Source organism: Arachis hypogaea, chromosome 9, assembly GCF_003086295.3.
Source record: "Arachis hypogaea cultivar Tifrunner chromosome 9, arahy.Tifrunner.gnm2.J5K5, whole genome shotgun sequence".
Taxonomy (NCBI): domain Eukaryota; kingdom Viridiplantae; phylum Streptophyta; class Magnoliopsida; order Fabales; family Fabaceae; genus Arachis; species Arachis hypogaea.
The window spans coordinates 31393667-31416055 of NC_092044.1; the positions used below are offsets into that span (position 1 = coordinate 31393667).

Consider the following 22389-nt stretch of genomic DNA (forward strand, 5'->3'; position numbering starts at 1 on the left):
TTTTAAATACTTTAAAGTTTAAAAATTCTTATAAATATTAAATATGACATATTATATATAATATGATTATTAAAAAATAGTTTTTTAAATAATATTTTTATTTTTGTAAAAAAAAAAAAAGAATTATCAAGCCTTTTAATAGGTTTCAGACCAAGTCAGGTTGAATAACATGCCAGATTTAGTACTTTTAAAAAAATCTCTAGTAAGTTGTAAGTCAGGTTTAAGCTAATTGACTACATGACAGGCTAGACCTGTTAAAAACAAAACAAATTGTGATATAACAATTAGCACTTAATTGTTATATAAATATATAACATTTATTATTATGGGTAATATATGTAATGATTAATGAAGATGTAACCAGCTTAGTGGAAGGAGCAATGTTCTAAAAACCGGTTCGAATCGATCAGTTGAACCAGTCAAATTATGAACCGATGAAAATTATGATTCGGTTATATGCCAAAATCGGAAAAAAGAAAACCGTAGTTAAACTATTAAACCGGCCGGTAATCGGTCAGTCGAACCGAATTGGGATCCGGTCGGTTTTTTTACTTAAACCCAAAAATGCTCAAAACGCGCCGTTTAGCATTCAGTAAGCCCCCAACCCTTACTAGTTACCAACCCTAACTCACTCCAACTCTCCAACAGCGCAGCAGCATACCCTCTCTCATCCCTCCCATCACCCTTGAGCTAGCCGTTCCTTTCAACGCCGGCGAGCTCAGTCCCTCCCTTTCGTTCAGCCGCCGGACCTCCTGACGTCGTCGCCGGTTGGAGCTTCGAAGCTCACTCGGTCCCTCACTCAGCTAACGTCTCAGACTCTCAGCAATGGAAGCATAGTCGCCGGGCTCGCCTCCTGCCTCCATCGCGAAGCTCTGTTCCACCGTCGCCGGCACCATCTCTGTTCCTGCCTCCGTCGCCAGCTCTCCGTTTCTAGCGCCGTCATCCTTCCTTGCATTTGAATCTGTAATGGAGCCTCTGTTTGATTTTGATTCTGATTTTTTTTATTCTGAACTTTTTTATTCTTATTGTTGGTTTGATTCTGATTTATTTTTATTCTTCTGTGGTCCTCCCTATTGTTGATTCTAATTTGTTCTTTGGTTGGGTTGTTCTTGATTCTTTGGTTGGGTTGTTAATTCTATTTTTTTTACTTTAAAATTTTTTGTTCTGTGTTTTTTTATTAGTTGCCAAATCAGAAGGTACAATTTAGTATTATCATAATTTCTAAGCGTACTTGATTTATAATTCTACTTTCTTTGTAATTGTCTCTAAGCGTACTTGATTTTCTGGATCTAGAGTTATTTTTTATTGAATTTTGAATTCGTGCTTGATCTGCAATTTCTGTTTGATTCTTCTTGTTGTTGCGGTTGAAATTCAAAATTGAAATCTGATTCTTCTTCTTCGACAATTTCATATTCTGGCCTTGTTGATTTGTGAACTGATCTTGTGAAATTGAATTTGTGATCTGTTGTTAGATTTGTTGCTAAATTGCTTGTTGAATCTGAATTTGCATCGATTTCGGCCTCTCTTTTTTCTTGAATTTCTGTTGGTGCTGCTGTGAGTCTTATTCTGTTGATAGTTGAGATTTGGTTGCTTCTTGATCGATTTGTGGTGGTTGCTGTTGTTGCTTTAGTCTAGCTTTAATCTCTTCCCACTCTATTTTCCATTCTGCAACTTTATTCCAGCAAATTTCTGGCATGCTTGGACGCATATTCGGTTGGTATTGCTTGGACGCATATTCAATTGGTAGCAATGATAGAACGCAATTTCGAATGTTTCCAAATTGGCAAATGGATTGAGCGCCTTTCTTAACTGAAATCCCTTTCAAACCTCTTTCCACCTCTATGAATCTCTGCTCCTCAGGTGTTTCTCTAGCGTTCCAGTATTACTCAGTATATATTGTCGATCCAAAACCATCTTTGTCATCAAATATTTGAAATGTATCTTCACATTGTTGAGTTATTTGTTTTTCCGTGAAAAATGGAAGAAACCTCTCAACGAGAGCACCAATGTTAGAACTCCCTCTTTGAGTTATTTGGTTTTCGGCGGTTTTGACTGGTCAACGCCAGGTTAAATGCAGCTAGAAAGCAAATCAAATCGACCGGTTCTGATAGGAGTGTACATGGATCGGGCCACACCGGGTTTGGCTTGACCCAGACCCGACCCGAAATATAGACCGGGCCTAATTTTTAGACCATAACCCGATGCTAAACCCAATGAAACCTACGCACATTCGGACCGGGTGAAAACCGGGTAAAAACCGGATGAAAACTAGGACTTTAGCATGTAAAAATTACCTAATCTCCAACCATTATTTCACAATTCACATAGTATAATTCACTTAAAAAAATATAACAAGAATCAACCCTTCTCTAAAATTAAAGCATAACCATAATTAATACTAATATTATCTAAAATACCAAATATTTAAATCAATACAAATAACACAATATTATGCATTAGTCTAAAGTCTTATGTATTTTAAACATAAAATATTAACTTATAATCTTATAATGACTAATAACACAAAATATTAAGGTTTACAATATTTAAATTCCACATAAGAATAGCATTCATCCATCACTAATAACACAAAATATTAATTATGTATGATGGTGGCCACCGGATCGAGTTCGAGTGACCCGAGCTATTGCCCAAACCCGACCCGAAATAATGACTGGATCTATTTTTGAGACTCTTATCTGACCCTAGACCCGATGAAATCTTATAAATTAATCACTAAAGTGTTCAGAGTCGGGTCGAGTTTTCGAGCTGGGTGGGGCCATGTACACCGCTAGGCTCTGATAACATGCATTTGCTGCCCTTAGCCTCTTAGGTTACATTTAAAAAACAAAAAAGAAGAAAGAAACCCTAAATCATTCAAACTCACCCCCAACTCCCCAAGTTTGGCAAGTATCCTTGGCTACTGCCGCTGCCTACCTTCCTCTTCTCTCCTTCCTCCTCCGTCTCTGTCTTCCAACACCGCAAGAGTGGTCGCCGGCGGCATCGTTGCTCTGTTTTCCATCTCTCTTCCTGTGCTGCTAATCGTTCAACTCCTGCGTCGTCGTCCGCATCGCTGCCACCAGCATCTGTCACCCGCGTCTCTATTCGCCTCTCTGCTCTCCTCTCCGGCCCCGTCTCTGCTCGCCTCTCCGCCCCAACTCTGCCACCCTCTCTGTCGTGGTTGCTGCCCTCTCTCGTCCTTTGTAAGACTTACTGCTTTCTCAATTTCTCACAAATGCAATGCTGTTGAATTTTTATTTTTTTGTGTATTTTATTGATTTACATTAGAATATATTTATGTGTTTGTGTAACTGTTTTATGATTTCATATATTATTTTATTATAATCTAGTTATTCCGGTTGAGCCTAGTTGAAGCTTTCAACCTTTGATAAAGTAGCCAAAACGGTTCGATTAGTTCAATTTTCAAAACCTTGCTTTAATTATATTAAAACAGTTTAATTTTGATGCACTGAAGAGGAGACTTGTGGCCTTTTCAGGAGAGCAGAGACGGGTTTGATCTTTGATCCTTTTGTGTGCAGGGTTCCATCCAGAAAGAAGAGAAGAAGAATGGAGGCTGCGAAACGGTTACAAGGAAACTCATTATCACTTTTCAGCGAAGGCATTGGCTTTGTTTTGTCGCGTTGGTCCGCTCTTCGTGATGCTGTCGAGAACCAGTGGGGTGGCCCTGACTCCCGCCTCAAGGCCGATAACCTCGCCACCGATATCCTCTCCTGGTTCACTCAATCCAGAGGTTGCTCGCTATTACACTGCTTCAATTATTGTTATTTTGTTTTAGATCCTTAATATTTTTATTTTCTGAATGATTCGCAGAGCCGCTTGATACTGATGACTTGGAGGACAAACTCTATGATGGCATGCTTTCGCTCAATGTAGTGGTTGAGGATGGCAGCATTAAAGAGGTGCATCTTTCTTTCTTTGTTGGATTAATACATATTATTTGTTGTTGAATTTTGCTCATGTTGCTTGTTTGCAATAATTAAGGTTTAAATGTAGTTGTTATTTTTAGTTTACCATAGTGTTTGAAAGTAAAGTTACCTAATTTGTTAAGCTCAATGGAAGTGGGTTGAATGTTAGTTGAACTTTAACTACAAGGTTGAGGGTTTGAATCTTAGGAAACTCTCTTTGGAGAGGGCTGCATTTTTTTACCACCTCGATCACAACATCAGTCTTCCCTGTCTTTTTATTCATAGGTGGAAACTGAAAACTTAATATCTGGCCATCATAGGCATAATTAATGGTACACTATTTAGTCTTTAGTTTTTGGAATGAACATATCATTAGTCACCAATTTTCATGTTCATGTCATATGTTTCTATTTTGTATTTTAAAATCTTGATATACCTTTTGTTTTGTATGTATTTTATTTGGAAAGAAGCAGTTAAGTAGGGCTCTGGTGTCCATATTCATTTGTAGCATAGATTAAACTTAATGTGAACTGTGTCCTAAGGTCATTTTTTCAAACTTAAAAGAAATTAAAGCTGTGTATGCCACTGCTAATGACTCCTTTGTGATGTATCTGTGTATTTGCAGTATTTTCTTGTGATTCTCATTTTTTCATGTTCATGTTATTATTACGAACTAATGTAGGTAGCTAAAAATCTAATGGTTATGCATGAGGAATGCTTAGAAGGAAACTTTGTGACCATTGAGCGTTATAGGCAGGCCATTGTTAACCAAGCTGCGCATCCTCGTGCAGTGCCACAGGTAAAAATGATAGCATAATATTTTTGAACGAGTATGAACCTTGATTGTGTTATATTGCTATTCTATAAATTTTTTACACTTGTGTATATGATTGATTTAGGCTTTTCCTTGTCCTATATGACTGGATTTTTTTAGGAGGGAGCAACGTTAAAGTATATTATTTGATGGGAATGTGATGCATGAGTTTGCTTTGCCCATACTATATTTAGGAGGAGAAACATTAATATTTTAATTCTATAACTTCTAATTTCTAAACGAGCTTAAATGTTCAGACATTATTCATAATAGCGCATCATGGTGTCATTTTGGTTCATGTACTCAACCGCACATATAGTGAAAAAAATTTTGTTGTTGGCTGACACGTGAACATTTTCTCTTGTTTACATCTTTGCTAAGATACAACTGGAAGCTCATCCACATTACTTGAATTTTGAAGTAGTAGTAGTAGTTTTTTTTTTATGATTTATTTATTTTTTTAAATAGATTGTGATGATGAGGATGATGATGAGGATGAGGAAGATGATGATGTCCAAGGTGGTCAAAATGGTGAAAGCAGTGCTAGGCAAGCTACTTCAAACATGGATGTGGACATTCCAAAATCTGAATCAAACATGAGTTCAGGTAACATGCGGATTGATGATGAGCCTCTCAAAAAGGATGCAGGTGAAGCAGAGGATGGATGGGTTGTAGTTTCAAAGAAAAAAAAACAAGGTTAGAAAAAATTAGATGAAGAATAGTTCAAATTTTCCTTTAGGATGGTGCAATCTTCCTCTGGTTTCTATTGGTTTTTGTTGTATTGCACCTTTTACCTCAAAGCGTGTTACTTTGTAATTAATTTTTGTTTGCTTATTTAAAGGAATCGATCGGCTGAGCCTGAGGTCTTTAAAAATAGTAAAATATTGAGAAGAACGTATTTAGGGTTTTAACAGTCCAACGTTAACATTCCTAATATTATATATCCTTTAGTTTTCGCGACCTTTATGCAAAATATGAAAGTTCATTTCAAATACTTACATTGAAAGCCTTGAATTATGTGTTATCCTCGCTTCTATTTTCCGAGCACTTTCTTCAATGCATTGACTGAATTATTTTTTCTTGCTCCTACATGAGTAGTAGTATCCTGCACTCCTGAATTTTTACCGCATCTAAGTATTGGAAACCAAGTATTTGACTATTTGCAAAAAGTGAATAAGGCATAATGGATTTATTACCTTTGGAGCAGGCTGGACTTCTCGAGTTTCTAATTTTAGGAAATAAACCGAGGCATCGATCTGTTTTTATTGTGCGGAGTAACTTAAGAAAGTTTTGAATTGGGGATTGTTCTTGAAATAATTTGGAATCCAAATCTTGGTGATATGAAAGGTTAGTTTGAAGAAAGTCCTTAGGCTCTTATTGCGAACTGCAATTAGGTACCTTAATAGATTTATTTGAGTTTATCGCCACAAACCAAGAAAAAAAATGGTAACATAACGGTATATATATATATATATATATATAAAAGAATTTACTCAATATTCTGAAAGTTGGTTCAAATTGAATTAAAAATTGGCCGATTCTAAAATTTCATCTAAACTGCACGTTGGTCTGCAGAGCCACAAAAAAAAAAGGAAAAAGAAGTGGAGAGGGCGGGAGGAGAATTAGAAAACAAAAGAATTCTATTATTTTCTTTTTTCCCCTCCCAAAGGCGCTCATCTTCTTTCCCGCACCACCGCCGGTTACCATGCCATGGTAACTGACACAACTTTGTGCCCCTTTTTTTTTCTTGTTTCATTGCTTGTAACTTTTTTTTTCTGTTCTTCAATTACAACGATGCATCCTCAGTCTCTCACAACTAGAGTTGGAAATGAGCCGAGCTAGACCAAGCTCAAGCTCGACTTACCAAAATTGAGTTTGACTTACGGCTCCACTCATTACTAATCGAGCTTATTTTTTAAATTCAAGCTCGACTCATCGAAAGCTTATGAGTTAGCTCAAATAATAGGAACATGATCTATAATTCTATATTAATAAATTATAACTTGTATATTTTAAAAAATATTTTAAAAAATCAATTTTATATATTGTCTATCTATCAATAAATTATAAATTTTTTATTTATATTTTACATCAAAATTATATGTAAAAAATAAAATTTTAAATAATTAAGATTAATATATATATATATATATATATATATATATATATATAATTATATATTACTATTTCATATGTATATATATAATATTAAAAGTATAAATTAAATGCATATATAATATAGTTTGCCCACTTATTCATATGATTTGCATGGTTTTACATTCTCCTTCCCGATTTTGTGCTATGATTGAAAACATGCTTCTTTGACTTTTATTTTCTTTTATTTAAATCCTCTCTTATTACCATTCGATGCCTTGATATATGTGTTAAGTGATTTCAGGGATTACAGGGCAAGAATGACTTAGAGGATGGAAAGGAAGCGTGCAAAAGTGGAAAGAATACAAGAAGTTGAAGAAATTGCTAAGCTGTCCAACTTGACCTCTTCGCACTCAAACGGTCATAACTTGAACTACAGAGGTCAAAATGACGCATTTCTAGTTGCTTTGGAAAGCTAACGTCCGGGGCTTCGATTTGATATATAATTTGCTATAGTGTCCGTACAGATATGCGATGCGAATGCGCACTCCATGCGGATGCGTCGCATCTGCGAAAATCAACGTGGCATATTTCATAACCAGCGAATTCTGGGCTGTTTTTGACCCAGTTTTCGTCCCAGAAAACACAGATTAGAGGCTATAAAGTGGGAGAGTCCATACATTCATTCAGAAGTCACACTTTCATAAATTAGATGTAGTTTTTAGAGAGAGAGGTCTTAGGATTAGGATTCCTCTTAAAGGATTTAGGAATATTTTTATCTTTTTCATCACAGGTTCAATGTTCTTTTTATTTATTTTCTCTTTTATTTGTTTATGAACTTTTCATGTTAGGATTTTCTTAATTAATATAATTTGAGGTATTTCAAACTCATGATTGCTTTCTTCTATTTATTATATAAGTAATTTAGATTTTTTACTATTGGCTTTAGTTGATTAATTGGTAACTCTTGAGTTGTCAAACTCATCGTGATTGATAATTGTTATCTTTGCTGATTAATTTAGATTCCTATAACTCTAGTCTTTCCTTGACGAGTTGACTAGGACTTTAGGTGTTAAATTAATTTGTCCACTTAACTGACCTTCATAGTTAGAGGTTGACTTAGTAGGAGAAAAAATATAATTCTCATCACCATTGATAAGGATAACTAGGATAGGACTTTCAGTTTTCATACCTTGCCAAGAGTTTTATTAGTTATTAATTTATTAATTCCTGCAATCTCTTTCTCCTGTTCAAACCTTTTCAAAACCCCAAAATATACCTTTGCATAACTAATAATAAATCATACTTCCCTGCAATTCCTTGAGAAGACGATCCGAGGTTTAAATACTTCGGTTATCAATTTCAAAGGGGTTTGTTTACTTGTGACAACCAAACATTTGTACGAAAGGATTTTCTGTTGGTTTAGAAGCTATACTTACAACGCGATTATATTTGTGAATTTCTTTACTGATAGAAAATCCGTTCGTCAATGTGACTAAACCCTAATTCCTTAGACCTTTTTAGTCTCCTCTAAAATTCATCAACCGCCAATTCCTTGGTCACTTAATTCCAATTAGAGGGTGAAGTTCAATTCTAGTTTATATGCCACAAAAATCCTAATTACCCAAATATAAGAGGATTATATGTCACGTATCCTGTTAAGTCCAGATAATTAGAAATTTAGGAGAATATATTTTCAAGCTGTTATTCAAGTAAAAAGCTTTTCAAAGTTATACAAGAACTCAATTAGAACCAAGGTCATACTTCCGTTCCACCCAGATTCATAAAATAAAGAACGAAAACAATTCTTGAAATATAAATCAGTACATGAATTAAAATAAAAAAATAATAGTATCAATCCATACAATAGATAGAGCTCCTAACCTTAACAGTGGAGGTTTAGTTGCTCATGGTTCAGAGAGAAAATAAGGATTCTGAAAAACTGTAAAGTACGGAATGAGGTATAAAAGAAGAGAAGAGATTTTTTTCCCTTTTATATCTAATCCTAATTAATGTAAAATATATTTTCTAAAAATAAATAATATCTTTTCCTATTTTTAAATAAAATAAAGTTTAAATCAGAATTAATAGGAGATTGTGTGCTTGCTTCTTGGAGAGTTGGGGACCACTTGATTCCTTAATAATCCACGCCTAACTTGAGAAATCTCAAGTTAGGCGCAGCCTTGGCCGAATTGATGGAGAAGAAGTATGAACTATTATACATCGTTGAAAATCTCTAGAAGTTAGCTTTCCAACGCCGCTAAAATCACTTCAATTGGATCTTTGTAGCTCGAGTTATTCAGGTTTAAGTGCAAAGAGGTCAGGGTTGACAGCATCATTCGCCTTCTTCTCTTTTTCTATGGAAACTCCATCAAATCCATCCGAATGCTACCTAAAATAAACAAAATTGTACACGACTCAAAGTAGCATCCATAGTGGTTAAAAGATAATTAATTCTTGATTAAACTCAACAAATTAAATGCAAATTCACTAGGAAAAGGTAGGAAAGATGCTCACGTATCACCTATCATTTTAAAGAATTTTCGTTCATGCAAAATACTTAAGGCTGTAGCTATTGAAAATCCAAATGTTGTTGATCAAGCTACTGAAATTGTTCTCAGTGAAATTATTCTGGCATCAAAAGTTCTATAATATTCACTGAAATTGCATCAATTTGTGATCTTCTGGCATGTCTCACACGTTTAGTATATATCTTGGAGAGTAATTACAAGTATTAGGACACAAACAGAATTGCATCAATTTGTGATCTTCTGGGACAATGTTATTTCTTCTTCTTTTCTCATACTTCAATCCGTTAACTTAGCCAACATGGCAGAGTAAATTAAGCAGGGTCCAACCTGCATGCAACAAGTAGATTATGAATAAGAATACATTGAAGGGTTAAAAATAGAAGTGATGATTATTATCACATGCGTCTAAGTAACAAAAAGTAGTCTTAAATATGTCACATTCATCAGTGCAGAAAGAAGAGAGAACACAAGTGAGGGTGAGTTGATGAATGAATAGTGATGAGAAAAACATGGACGAGAAAAGCGACAAGGAAAGAAAGATTTTAATGGAAGTGCTTGGTTGAATTCCAGTGCCTTTTGCAAACTGTAAGAACCGCAACTAATCAACCAGTTAATTAAGCGATTATATTTTCCAAATTAGATTTTGAATAGTTAGAGAGAGAATTTGAGGATTTAAATGTGATTTTTGGACTTAGTAGGTTTTTCTGAGTTAGAAAATATGTTTTCTGCAAAAAACTTTGAAAAACCGCGAACTGGCAATTGAACCGGTTGAACCGGTTCAAGTTTGCCCGGTGCTAAGCGAGAAAAAGTGAAAACAGCCAAAAATCTTAGAAAAATATTAGAAGTCAAAAACCGAGCGTTAATTTTAAAGGTTTGGCCCAAAGTTGAGCCAAACGGGCTGGACCGGGTCCAAATTGGGCCCAAGCCCAACATCATATAAGTCCATTAAGTGGCAAACTCTGCCACTTTTAATTCCAAATAGCAGCAGCAACGTGAAAGTGAAGAGAGGAGAGGCAAGGGTTTTATTTACTATTTATCATCTTCTTCTTGGAGCCATATCTCACTCTCCGGAGTTCCGATTCGCGTGCCGTCAGTTGCTATACGAAGCTCTTGCCAAGTCCGTTAGTTCTATCCCACTTGTGTATGTAAGAACTCAAAATTCCCTGCCCAGTTTTGTGCCCTTTGTGAAATTCGAATTTTGGGTTTTGATTTTGAGTGATCTTTGTGATTTTGGGTAGGTGTTTAGGTTCACTCTAATCCTTGCTTAGTATTGGGTTTTGGCTACAAAAACTGTTGGAAAAGATAAGAGGCTTTGAAACTCTTGTGAAAATTTGATTATGAGGAGCCCTAGGTTGATTTGTGATGATTTGTGTGTATATAACTAGATTATTGTGAGTTTGGAAGCTATTGGAACTTGTTAGTGCTTGTTGAAGTGGAAGTGGAGGCTTGCTTGTGGTTGAAAGCTTGGATTGTGCTTAATTTTGAGTTTTGGTGCATATTGAGAATCGGCCAAGGTATGGTTTCGGTTTCCTTTATGTAGTATATAATATTCATGGACACTTAGGCTAGTGACCCATAGGATAGGTTTATATTTAAATGATTGTGAGTTGTTAAATGATGATATGCGATGATTTATGATGAATTGATGATTGTTGAGTTTGATTATGATGATTGATAGCGATATGATGAGGATGAATGATTTGTGAAGTTGAGAAGTGAATTGTGTTGGTATATGTGATATTGTTGTTGATAAATTGGTGTTGTAGTTGGGAAAATGTTAATGAGGTTTGATATATGTGATATATTGATGTTGAGATTGAGGATGAGTAAAAGTGAAGGAAAATGTGGTAAGCTTGGTGTAATATAACAGAGAGGGTTGATTTTGATGAGAATTGGAGTTTGGAATGGTTTGGTTTGGTTTTGGTTGTGTTTTACAAAGGAATTGAGGAAATTGTGATTTTGGGTAAATGTTGGTTTTTGGTAAACTTTGTCTGATTATAACTTTTGTCTCGATTTTCCAAATGGGCTGAAATTTATTTAGAAGTAAAGTTCATTGAAAACCCTTTAAATCGATATAAAGTTTGTAAAATTTGGGATTTTGTAGAGGAAGTTATGATCATTCAAAGTTGGTGTTGAAAATCTAAATTTCTGCAAAGTTGTAGAATTTTATGATTTCTGATATGTGCGCACGCACAGCCTTGTGGGAACGCACAACCTTGCAAAAATCTTAATCCGTGCAGACGCACAGACCTGTGCGCACGCACACGCAGGGAAAGGCTCCCTTCCCACAGCGTTAGCACAACTTGTGCGCGCACACACCAATGAAGAATTGTAACCTGTGCGTACGCACAGCCCTGTGCGCACGCACACGTTGGGAAGGCCAGTCTCTTGGGGGAGCTAGCACACCTTGTGCGAGCACACAGACCTTATAAAATCTGGTACCTGTGCGTACGAACACCCCTGTGCGTATGCACACTCTTAAAATCTTCCTGGGCGTGCGCGCACACACCCCTGTGCCTACACACGCCCTGTTCCACAAATTTAAACTTTGTTTTCAACTATTTTACATTTCCAACAAGGTTGTAATCCTCTATAACACCATTTTAAGGCTTTTTGAGCTAAATTTTGAGTATGGGAATATGTTTATTATGAAAAATTAGCGAACAGAAGTTTAGGTTTCTAGTGTATTGAGGGTGGGTTCGATGGAGTGGGAAGGAGGAAGGAAAATGTTGAATTGACAATGGTTGAGATGAGTTGAGGACTCTGAATGAGATGATGGATCCTTGTGATATTGAAAATATTTTCAAAAAAACCACTGATGTATCATTTGTATATTGAGATTTTGAGATGCTATGCGCCCGACAGGGACGGCGGTTGGATCCCGCCTGTCGAGGTAGCGGCGGCGACGGTGTAAGGACAGTGGTTCGTCCCGCTTGCGTTGAGATGTGAGGTCCGTCGCAATAGTATCCCGCTCGCATCCTTTCGGAATCACTATAGTGTGCTGGCACTATATCCAGGTCGGTTATCCGAGCACGATATCCCGGGGGTTTCCATTATGATTTCCGAAAGGCAACATCTCCGGGAGATGTGTCGGGTTGGCAGTTGAACCAACAATGTGATATCACAGTCAGTAGGACAGGCATTCATCATGTGCATTTTCTATCTGTTTGATTGCTTTGCCGACTTGTAATTGTATGCCTATTTGTATAACATGTTTAATTGCTACTTGATTTACTTGTCTTATATGCTTCTACTTGTGTTTTACTTGCATTGTATATACTTGTGCTTTCTACTGAGATTGAGGAGGTTCGAAAGGCGATGGCAATGAAATCGGATGGAGGATCGGTTGGTGAAGGCTGTGGGACAGCGGTGTTTGATTAGATTAGAAAATCCCCTAAGATATAGTACGCTGTTTAGTTATGTTAAAGTTTTATATAATTATGTTTATTCATTTTAGAATGCTTTAAGTTTGAATTCTTGTGATGGATATGGAGTCTAGGATTTCCTTTGGCGTCCCGGGGTCTTATATCTTACATCACTGGGCACTGTTACCATACTGAGAACCTCCGGTTCTCATACCATATTTCTGTTGTATTTTTCAGATGTAGGTCGTAACCCACCTCGGTGAGTTGCTTGGATGGTGACAGAAGCGGAGGATCATGATACCTTTTTGAGTCTTTTGTTTATTTTGTTTATTGTGATTATACATCTCTCACTTTTATGTTTTGTTTTGGCCTAGAGGCTTGTATTGAGAGAGAAAAACTTGTATAAGCCCTTTTAAGCTATGATTTCTAGTTGTCTGTATATATGGCTAGCCGGCTTAAACTCCGCGAGCCGTGGCTAGATTTTTATGATATTATACTATTATCTTTTGTTATATGGTATCTGTTTCTTGTGCTTTAAGTTAGTAGCTTCGCTAGTACGTTATGTGCTCGTCAAATCCTGTTTTGAGTTATACCTTTCATCAGGCTTCTAGATAATATCATTTCTTCTATATATTATATGTATGAGCTTAGAATTATCGTAACCCCTGATTAACCTTTGCTTTACGACGCGAGGTAAAGTTTAGGCTAATTGGGGTGTTACACGAACTCTGTTTTTCTTGGTCTGCCTTTCAATTCATAGATGTGGATCTTGGACCTATGAATGGGGATACTCCCGAAACTCACAAAGAAAAAAGGGATAATTTAGTAATAAAATAAAAAATTTTATTAGGATAGGGATAATTTAGTAATAAAATAAAAAATTTTATTAAAAAAGACAATTTTAATACTAAATAAAATATTTAGAACGATTTTAAATAAAAAATAACGTTGGGGACGAATTTGATTTTGACCCTAAACTTTAGGGACCAAAACAATACTTATCTCTTATCCAAAATATATAGTTAAACATTGTACAAGTCTCTAATCAATCAAATATAGTCCAAATTATAACTTAAATAAAACGAACAAATATTCCAAATACAAGCACAAAAGTAATATTCCAAATTCAATTATCATTTTAAAATCCAAAAGCCTGCCGAGCAAACTTATCCCGCCAAAATTTGTGAATTAGGCAGACTTCTTTTTTTTCCTACGGTATCTCCCAATCCGGTAAGTCAAGGACTAATCCGCCGTGGTACTGAGTTCCATTTAAAAGTTTGTCGTTGGCCAATAGATTGCTGCATACACAAGGTAGAATTCGAACCCCCGACATTTACTTAAATAAATTAGGGAGTTAGCCACTAAATCAACCCCCACTTGATTATAACGGTCTCAAATTTCTAAATTTTTTTGGTCATGCAAATTTCTAGTTCGATCTATCTTATTTGAAGAGTTACGCGAACTAACCCAACAAATTTCGACCCATTTGTTCATAGTTATCAAAATTGAACCGGCAATTAATCCAGTCAAGTTATTGGGTTACTGAGTTAGTGGTTTAACCGGTAGATCACTGATAGAACCGTTTGACTCAATAATAATTAAATAAATATATAAAATTATAATTTATAAAACAAAAATATACTAAAAAATATTTTAAATAACTTAAATTTAATTAAATTATGTATAAATTTTAATTTAACCAATAATTTTAGTGTAAACAGAAAAATATAATAAAAAAATATTAAATTAATACTATTACTACAACTACATCAACAAAGAAAAAATAAATTTAAAAAATTTAAAAGAAGTAAAATAAGTGATAAAATTATTGTGATAATAAAAACAAAAATAAATAAAATAAATAAAATAAATAAATTAAAAGTAAGATGAAGTGCAAATAGCGGCAATACCGAATTTCAAAGAAAAAATTTTTAGTGATTGGAAGTTACAAGTAGGAGTGGAAAAATGTTAGACGGCCTGTCAGGAGCTGCAACCTAGTCTGTTATAAAATAGACACAAGTTCAGGCTCTTGTAAAAGGCTTATTATGTTAATAGGTCAGGTCCAAACTCACTAATAAGTTTTATTGGCCTGTTAATACATAATTAGGGTAAATCACAGATATAAACCAAATAGAGGCATATATTACATAGTTTACCAAACTTAAAAACGCTACAGGAATCTACAAGAACGACAATTTCATGTAGTTCGAACGAGGCTCATTCGAATTACACAAATCAAAAGTAATTCGAATCAATCAAATTCGAATTAGAAGTGATCAACATAAATCGAATTGGACCAATTCAAATTATGCATACATGAATTTCAGGGGTAATTCGAATCACCTTGATTCGAACTACACACATTTTGTGATATAATTTATAATACTCTTCTGTCCATTCTTTTATTAAAAAAATTAATAATTTATTACAAAAATTTATTAAAAAATTAATAATTTAAAAATTAAAAAATATATATTTTATTTCATGCATTGAAAAAAAGCTAACAAAATATTTAATTACAAAACTAAACTTCTTCAAAATATTAATGCTCTATCAATCCGAATTCTATACAATACTCTTCTGCCCATGTTTGATAGCTCATAAATATTTTTTAATAAATTTTTTTAAATTATACCACAAAAAAATATTTTATTCTATGCAAAATAATTTAAAAAAATGGCTTAAAAAATGGCTTTAAATTATACCACAAAAATATTTTATTTTGTGTATATATTTAAATAAATTTATTAAAAAATATTCATGAGCTATCAAGAATGGGCAGAAGAATATTTTATGGAATTTGAATTGATAGCTCATAAATATTTTGAAGAAGTCTCGTAATTAAATATTTTGTTAGTTTTTCTTTTAATGCATGGAATAAAATATATATTTTTTAATTTTTAAATTATTAATTTTTTAATAAATTATTAATTTCTTAATAAAAGAATGGGGGAGAAGAGTATTGCAAATTATATCACAAAACGTGAGTGTAATTCGAATCAAGGTGATTGGAATTCATGCATGCATAATTCGAATTGGTCCAATTCGATTTATGTCGATCACGTGTAATTCGAATTTGATTGCTTCGAATTACTCTTAGTTTGTGTAATTCGAATGAGCCTCATTTGAACTACATGAAATTGTCCTTATGGGAGATTTTTGTAACGAGTTTTTTGAATTTGGTAGAATTGTGTAATATATGCCTCCATTTGGTTTATATCTGTGATTTATCCACATAATTACAAATATAGAAATAATTTTTTTATTATTAACAAAATTATGAAATATTTTAAATTTATTATATTTAAGTATAAATAATTTTGTATATTTTAAATACTTTAAAGTTTAAAAATTCTTATAAATATTAAATATGACATATTATATATAATATGATTATTAAAAAATAGTTTTTTAAATAATATTTTTATTTTTGTAAAAAAAAAAAAAGAATTATCAAGCCTTTTAATAGGTTTCAGACCAAGTCAGGTTGAATAACATGCCAGATTTAGTACTTTTAAAAAAATCTCTAGTAAGTTGTAAGTCAGGTTTAAGCTAATTGACTACATGACAGGCTAGACCTGTTAAAAACAAAACAAATTGTGATATAACAATTAGCACTTAATTGTTATATAAATATATAACATTTATTATTATGGGTAATATATGTAATGATTAATGAAGATGTAACCAGCTTAGTGGAAGGAGCAATGTTCTAAAAACCGGTTCGAATCGATCAGTTGAACCAGTCAAATTATGAACCGATGAAAATTATGATTCGGTTATATGCCAAAATCGGAAAAAGAAAACCGTAGTTAAACTATTAAACCGGCCGGTAATCGGTCAGTCGAACCGAATTGGGATCCGGTCGGTTTTTTTACTTAAACCCAAAAATGCTCAAAACGCGCCGTTTAGCATTCAGTAAGCCCCCAACCCTTACTAGTTACCAACCCTAACTCACTCCAACTCTCCAACAGCGCAGCAGCATACCCTCTCTCATCCCTCCCATCACCCTTGAGCTAGCCGTTCCTTTCAACGCCGGCGAGCTCAGTCCCTCCCTTTCGTTCAGCCGCCGGACCTCCTGACGTCGTCGCCGGTTGGAGCTTCGAAGCTCACTCGGTCCCTCACTCAGCTAACGTCTCAGACTCTCAGCAATGGAAGCATAGTCGCCGGGCTCGCCTCCTGCCTCCATCGCGAAGCTCTGTTCCACCGTCGCCGGCACCATCTCTGTTCCTGCCTCCGTCGCCAGCTCTCCGTTTCTAGCGCCGTCATCCTTCCTTGCATTTGAATCTGTAATGGAGCCTCTGTTTGATTTTGATTCTGATTTTTTTTATTCTGAACTTTTTTATTCTTATTGTTGGTTTGATTCTGATTTATTTTTATTCTTCTGTGGTCCTCCCTATTGTTGATTCTAATTTGTTCTTTGGTTGGGTTGTTCTTGATTCTTTGGTTGGGTTGTTAATTCTATTTTTTTTACTTTAAAATTTTTTGTTCTGTGTTTTTTTATTAGTTGCCAAATCAGAAGGTACAATTTAGTATTATCATAATTTCTAAGCGTACTTGATTTATAATTCTACTTTCTTTGTAATTGTCTCTAAGCGTACTTGATTTTCTGGATCTAGAGTTATTTTTTATTGAATTTTGAATTCGTGCTTGATCTGCAATTTCTGTTTGATTCTTCTTGTTGTTGCGGTTGAAATTCAAAATTGAAATCTGATTCTTCTTCTTCGACAATTTCATATTCTGGCCTTGTTGATTTGTGAACTGATCTTGTGAAATTGAATTTGTGATCTGTTGTTAGATTTGTTGCTAAATTGCTTGTTGAATCTGAATTTGCATCGATTTCGGCCTCTCTTTTTTCTTGAATTTCTGTTGGTGCTGCTGTGAGTCTTATTCTGTTGATAGTTGAGATTTGGTTGCTTCTTGATCGATTTGTGGTGGTTGCTGTTGTTGCTTTAGTCTAGCTTTAATCTCTTCCCACTCTATTTTCCATTCTGCAACTTTATTCCAGCAAATTTCTGGCATGCTTGGACGCATATTCGGTTGGTATTGCTTGGACGCATATTCAATTGGTAGCAATGATAGAACGCAATTTCGAATGTTTCCAAATTGGCAAATGGATTGAGCGCCTTTCTTAACTGAAATCCCTTTCAAACCTCTTTCCACCTCTATGAATCTCTGCTCCTCAGGTGTTTCTCTAGCGTTCCAGTATTACTCAGTATATATTGTCGATCCAAAACCATCTTTGTCATCAAATATTTGAAATGTATCTTCACATTGTTGAGTTATTTGTTTTTCCGTGAAAAATGGAAGAAACCTCTCAACGAGAGCACCAATGTTAGAACTCCCTCTTTGAGTTATTTGGTTTTCGGCGGTTTTGACTGGTCAACGCCAGGTTAAATGCAGCTAGAAAGCAAATCAAATCGACCGGTTCTGATAGGAGTGTACATGGATCGGGCCACACCGGGTTTGGCTTGACCCAGACCCGACCCGAAATATAGACCGGGCCTAATTTTTAGACCATAACCCGATGCTAAACCCAATGAAACCTACGCACATTCGGACCGGGTGAAAACCGGGTAAAAACCGGATGAAAACTAGGACTTTAGCATGTAAAAATTACCTAATCTCCAACCATTATTTCACAATTCACATAGTATAATTCACTTAAAAAAATATAACAAGAATCAACCCTTCTCTAAAATTAAAGCATAACCATAATTAATACTAATATTATCTAAAATACCAAATATTTAAATCAATACAAATAACACAATATTATGCATTAGTCTAAAGTCTTATGTATTTTAAACATAAAATATTAACTTATAATCTTATAATGACTAATAACACAAAATATTAAGGTTTACAATATTTAAATTCCACATAAGAATAGCATTCATCCATCACTAATAACACAAAATATTAATTATGTATGATGGTGGCCACCGGATCGAGTTCGAGTGACCCGAGCTATTGCCCAAACCCGACCCGAAATAATGACTGGATCTATTTTTGAGACTCTTATCTGACCCTAGACCCGATGAAATCTTATAAATTAATCACTAAAGTGTTCAGAGTCGGGTCGAGTTTTCGAGCTGGGTGGGGCCATGTACACCGCTAGGCTCTGATAACATGCATTTGCTGCCCTTAGCCTCTTAGGTTACATTTAAAAAACAAAAAGAAGAAAGAAACCCTAAATCATTCAAACTCACCCCCAACTCCCCAAGTTTGGCAAGTATCCTTGGCTACTGCCGCTGCCTACCTTCCTCTTCTCTCCTTCCTCCTCCGTCTCTGTCTTCCAACACCGCAAGAGTGGTCGCCGGCGGCATCGTTGCTCTGTTTTCCATCTCTCTTCCTGTGCTGCTAATCGTTCAACTCCTGCGTCGTCGTCCGCATCGCTGCCACCAGCATCTGTCACCCGCGTCTCTATTCGCCTCTCTGCTCTCCTCTCCGGCCCCGTCTCTGCTCGCCTCTCCGCCCCAACTCTGCCACCCTCTCTGTCGTGGTTGCTGCCCTCTCTCGTCCTTTGTAAGACTTACTGCTTTCTCAATTTCTCACAAATGCAATGCTGTTGAATTTTTATTTTTTTGTGTATTTTATTGATTTACATTAGAATATATTTATGTGTTTGTGTAACTGTTTTATGATTTCATATATTATTTTATTATAATCTAGTTATTCCGGTTGAGCCTAGTTGAAGCTTTCAACCTTTGATAAAGTAGCCAAAACGGTTCGATTAGTTCAATTTTCAAAACCTTGCTTTAATTATATTAAAACAGTTTAATTTTGATGCACTGAAGAGGAGACTTGTGGCCTTTTCAGGAGAGCAGAGACGGGTTTGATCTTTGATCCTTTTGTGTGCAGGGTTCCATCCAGAAAGAAGAGAAGAAGAATGGAGGCTGCGAAACGGTTACAAGGAAACTCATTATCACTTTTCAGCGAAGGCATTGGCTTTGTTTTGTCGCGTTGGTCCGCTCTTCGTGATGCTGTCGAGAACCAGTGGGGTGGCCCTGACTCCCGCCTCAAGGCCGATAACCTCGCCACCGATATCCTCTCCTGGTTCACTCAATCCAGAGGTTGCTCGCTATTACACTGCTTCAATTATTGTTATTTTGTTTTAGATCCTTAATATTTTTATTTTCTGAATGATTCGCAGAGCCGCTTGATACTGATGACTTGGAGGACAAACTCTATGATGGCATGCTTTCGCTCAATGTAGTGGTTGAGGATGGCAGCATTAAAGAGGTGCATCTTTCTTTCTTTGTTGGATTAATACATATTATTTGTTGTTGAATTTTGCTCATGTTGCTTGTTTGCAATAATTAAGGTTTAAATGTAGTTGTTATTTTTAGTTTACCATAGTGTTTGAAAGTAAAGTTACCTAATTTGTTAAGCTCAATGGAAGTGGGTTGAATGTTAGTTGAACTTTAACTACAAGGTTGAGGGTTTGAATCTTAGGAAACTCTCTTTGGAGAGGGCTGCATTTTTTTACCACCTCGATCACAACATCAGTCTTCCCTGTCTTTTTATTCATAGGTGGAAACTGAAAACTTAATATCTGGCCATCATAGGCATAATTAATGGTACACTATTTAGTCTTTAGTTTTTGGAATGAACATATCATTAGTCACCAATTTTCATGTTCATGTCATATGTTTCTATTTTGTATTTTAAAATCTTGATATACCTTTTGTTTTGTATGTATTTTATTTGGAAAGAAGCAGTTAAGTAGGGCTCTGGTGTCCATATTCATTTGTAGCATAGATTAAACTTAATGTGAACTGTGTCCTAAGGTCATTTTTTCAAACTTAAAAGAAATTAAAGCTGTGTATGCCACTGCTAATGACTCCTTTGTGATGTATCTGTGTATTTGCAGTATTTTCTTGTGATTCTCATTTTTTCATGTTCATGTTATTATTACGAACTAATGTAGGTAGCTAAAAATCTAATGGTTATGCATGAGGAATGCTTAGAAGGAAACTTTGTGACCATTGAGCGTTATAGGCAGGCCATTGTTAACCAAGCTGCGCATCCTCGTGCAGTGCCACAGGTAAAAATGATAGCATAATATTTTTGAACGAGTATGAACCTTGATTGTGTTATATTGCTATTCTATAAATTTTTTACACTTGTGTATATGATTGATTTAGGCTTTTCCTTGTCCTATATGACTGGATTTTTTTTAGGAGGGAGCAACGTTAAAGTATATTATTTGATGGGAATGTGATGCATGAGTTTGCTTTGCCCATACTATATTTAGGAGGAGAAACATTAATATTTTAATTCTATAACTTCTAATTTCTAAACGAGCTTAAATGTTCAGACATTATTCATAATAGCGCATCATGGTGTCATTTTGGTTCATGTACTCAACCGCACATATAGTGAAAAAAATTTTGTTGTTGGCTGACACGTGAACATTTTCTCTTGTTTACATCTTTGCTAAGATACAACTGGAAGCTCATCCACATTACTTGAATTTTGAAGTAGTAGTAGTAGTTTTTTTTTTATGATTTATTTATTTTTTTAAATAGATTGTGATGATGAGGATGATGATGAGGATGAGGAAGATGATGATGTCCAAGGTGGTCAAAATGGTGAAAGCAGTGCTAGGCAAGCTACTTCAAACATGGATGTGGACATTCCAAAATCTGAATCAAACATGAGTTCAGGTAACATGCGGATTGATGATGAGCCTCTCAAAAAGGATGCAGGTGAAGCAGAGGATGGATGGGTTGTAGTTTCAAAGAAAAAAAAACAAGGTTAGAAAAAATTAGATGAAGAATAGTTCAAATTTTCCTTTAGGATGGTGCAATCTTCCTCTGGTTTCTATTGGTTTTTGTTGTATTGCACCTTTTACCTCAAAGCGTGTTACTTTGTAATTAATTTTTGTTTGCTTATTTAAAGGAATCGATCGGCTGAGCCTGAGGTCTTTAAAAATAGTAAAATATTGAGAAGAACGTATTTAGGGTTTTAACAGTCCAACGTTAACATTCCTAATATTATATATCCTTTAGTTTTCGCGACCTTTATGCAAAATATGAAAGTTCATTTCAAATACTTACATTGAAAGCCTTGAATTATGTGTTATCCTCGCTTCTATTTTCCGAGCACTTTCTTCAATGCATTGACTGAATTATTTTTTCTTGCTCCTACATGAGTAGTAGTATCCTGCACTCCTGAATTTTTACCGCATCTAAGTATTGGAAACCAAGTATTTGACTATTTGCAAAAAGTGAATAAGGCATAATGGATTTATTACCTTTGGAGCAGGCTGGACTTCTCGAGTTTCTAATTTTAGGAAATAAACCGAGGCATCGATCTGTTTTTATTGTGCGGAGTAACTTAAGAAAGTTTTGAATTGGGGATTGTTCTTGAAATAATTTGGAATCCAAATCTTGGTGATATGAAAGGTTAGTTTGAAGAAAGTCCTTAGGCTCTTATTGCGAACTGCAATTAGGTACCTTAATAGATTTATTTGAGTTTATCGCCACAAACCAAGAAAAAAATGGTAACATAACGTATATATATTATATATATATATTAAAAGAATTTTTACTCAATATTCATAGAAAGTGGTATCAAATCTTGTTTCATTGCTTGTAACTTTTTTTTTCTGTTCTTCAATTACAACGATGCATCCTCAGTCTCTCACAACT

General features: G+C 35.0%; 2 protein-coding genes across 6 annotated transcripts; both read left to right on the forward strand.

Moving 5' to 3' along the window:
- The first annotated feature begins 2808 nt into the window (after positions 1 to 2808).
- Positions 2809 to 5738, forward strand: LOC112710814 (uncharacterized). 3 transcript variants are annotated; one of them, XM_025763224.2, is made up of 5 exons: positions 2809 to 3203; positions 3540 to 3751; positions 3832 to 3920; positions 4609 to 4725; positions 5209 to 5738. In XM_025763224.2, the coding sequence occupies exons 2-5, from the start codon at positions 3568 to 3570 to the stop codon at positions 5338 to 5340; spliced, it is 522 nt and encodes a 173-aa protein (XP_025619009.1). In that variant the 5' UTR covers positions 2809 to 3203; positions 3540 to 3567; the 3' UTR covers positions 5341 to 5738. The 3 variants fall into 3 exon arrangements, with proteins under 3 accessions (XP_025619009.1, XP_025619012.1, XP_025619010.1); XM_025763227.2 differs by having other exon boundaries at positions 2826 to 3203; positions 4609 to 4730; positions 5213 to 5738; XM_025763225.2 differs by having other exon boundaries at positions 2832 to 3203; positions 3498 to 3751.
- A 13126-nt stretch (positions 5739 to 18864) lies between these two features.
- LOC112710815 (uncharacterized) lies at positions 18865 to 21794 on the forward strand. Of its 3 annotated transcripts, none has more exons than XM_025763228.3 (5): positions 18865 to 19258; positions 19595 to 19806; positions 19887 to 19975; positions 20664 to 20780; positions 21265 to 21794. In XM_025763228.3, the coding sequence occupies exons 2-5, from the start codon at positions 19623 to 19625 to the stop codon at positions 21394 to 21396; spliced, it is 522 nt and encodes a 173-aa protein (XP_025619013.1). In that variant the 5' UTR covers positions 18865 to 19258; positions 19595 to 19622; the 3' UTR covers positions 21397 to 21794. The 3 variants fall into 3 exon arrangements, with proteins under 3 accessions (XP_025619013.1, XP_025619014.1, XP_025619015.1); XM_025763229.2 differs by having other exon boundaries at positions 18888 to 19258; positions 19553 to 19806; XM_025763230.3 differs by having other exon boundaries at positions 18888 to 19258; positions 20664 to 20785; positions 21269 to 21794.
- The last annotated feature ends 595 nt before the right edge of the window (positions 21795 to 22389 follow it).

Excerpts from the sequence above, each read along its gene's own strand:
- LOC112710814 (XM_025763227.2), top strand. The coding sequence starts at position 3,568 with ATGGAGGCTGCGAAACGGTTACAAGGAAACTCATTATCACTTTTCAGC. Across the intron at positions 3,752-3,831 it reads CTGGTTCACTCAATCCAGAG|AGCCGCTTGATACTGATGAC; the intron begins GTTGCTCGCTAT and ends AATGATTCGCAG. Across the intron at positions 4,731-5,212 it reads CGTGCAGTGCCACAGGTAAA|TGATGATGAGGATGATGATG; the intron begins AATGATAGCATA and ends TTAAATAGATTG.
- LOC112710815 (XM_025763230.3), top strand. The coding sequence starts at position 19,623 with ATGGAGGCTGCGAAACGGTTACAAGGAAACTCATTATCACTTTTCAGC. Across the intron at positions 19,807-19,886 it reads CTGGTTCACTCAATCCAGAG|AGCCGCTTGATACTGATGAC; the intron begins GTTGCTCGCTAT and ends AATGATTCGCAG. Across the intron at positions 19,976-20,663 it reads AGGATGGCAGCATTAAAGAG|GTAGCTAAAAATCTAATGGT; the intron begins GTGCATCTTTCT and ends GAACTAATGTAG.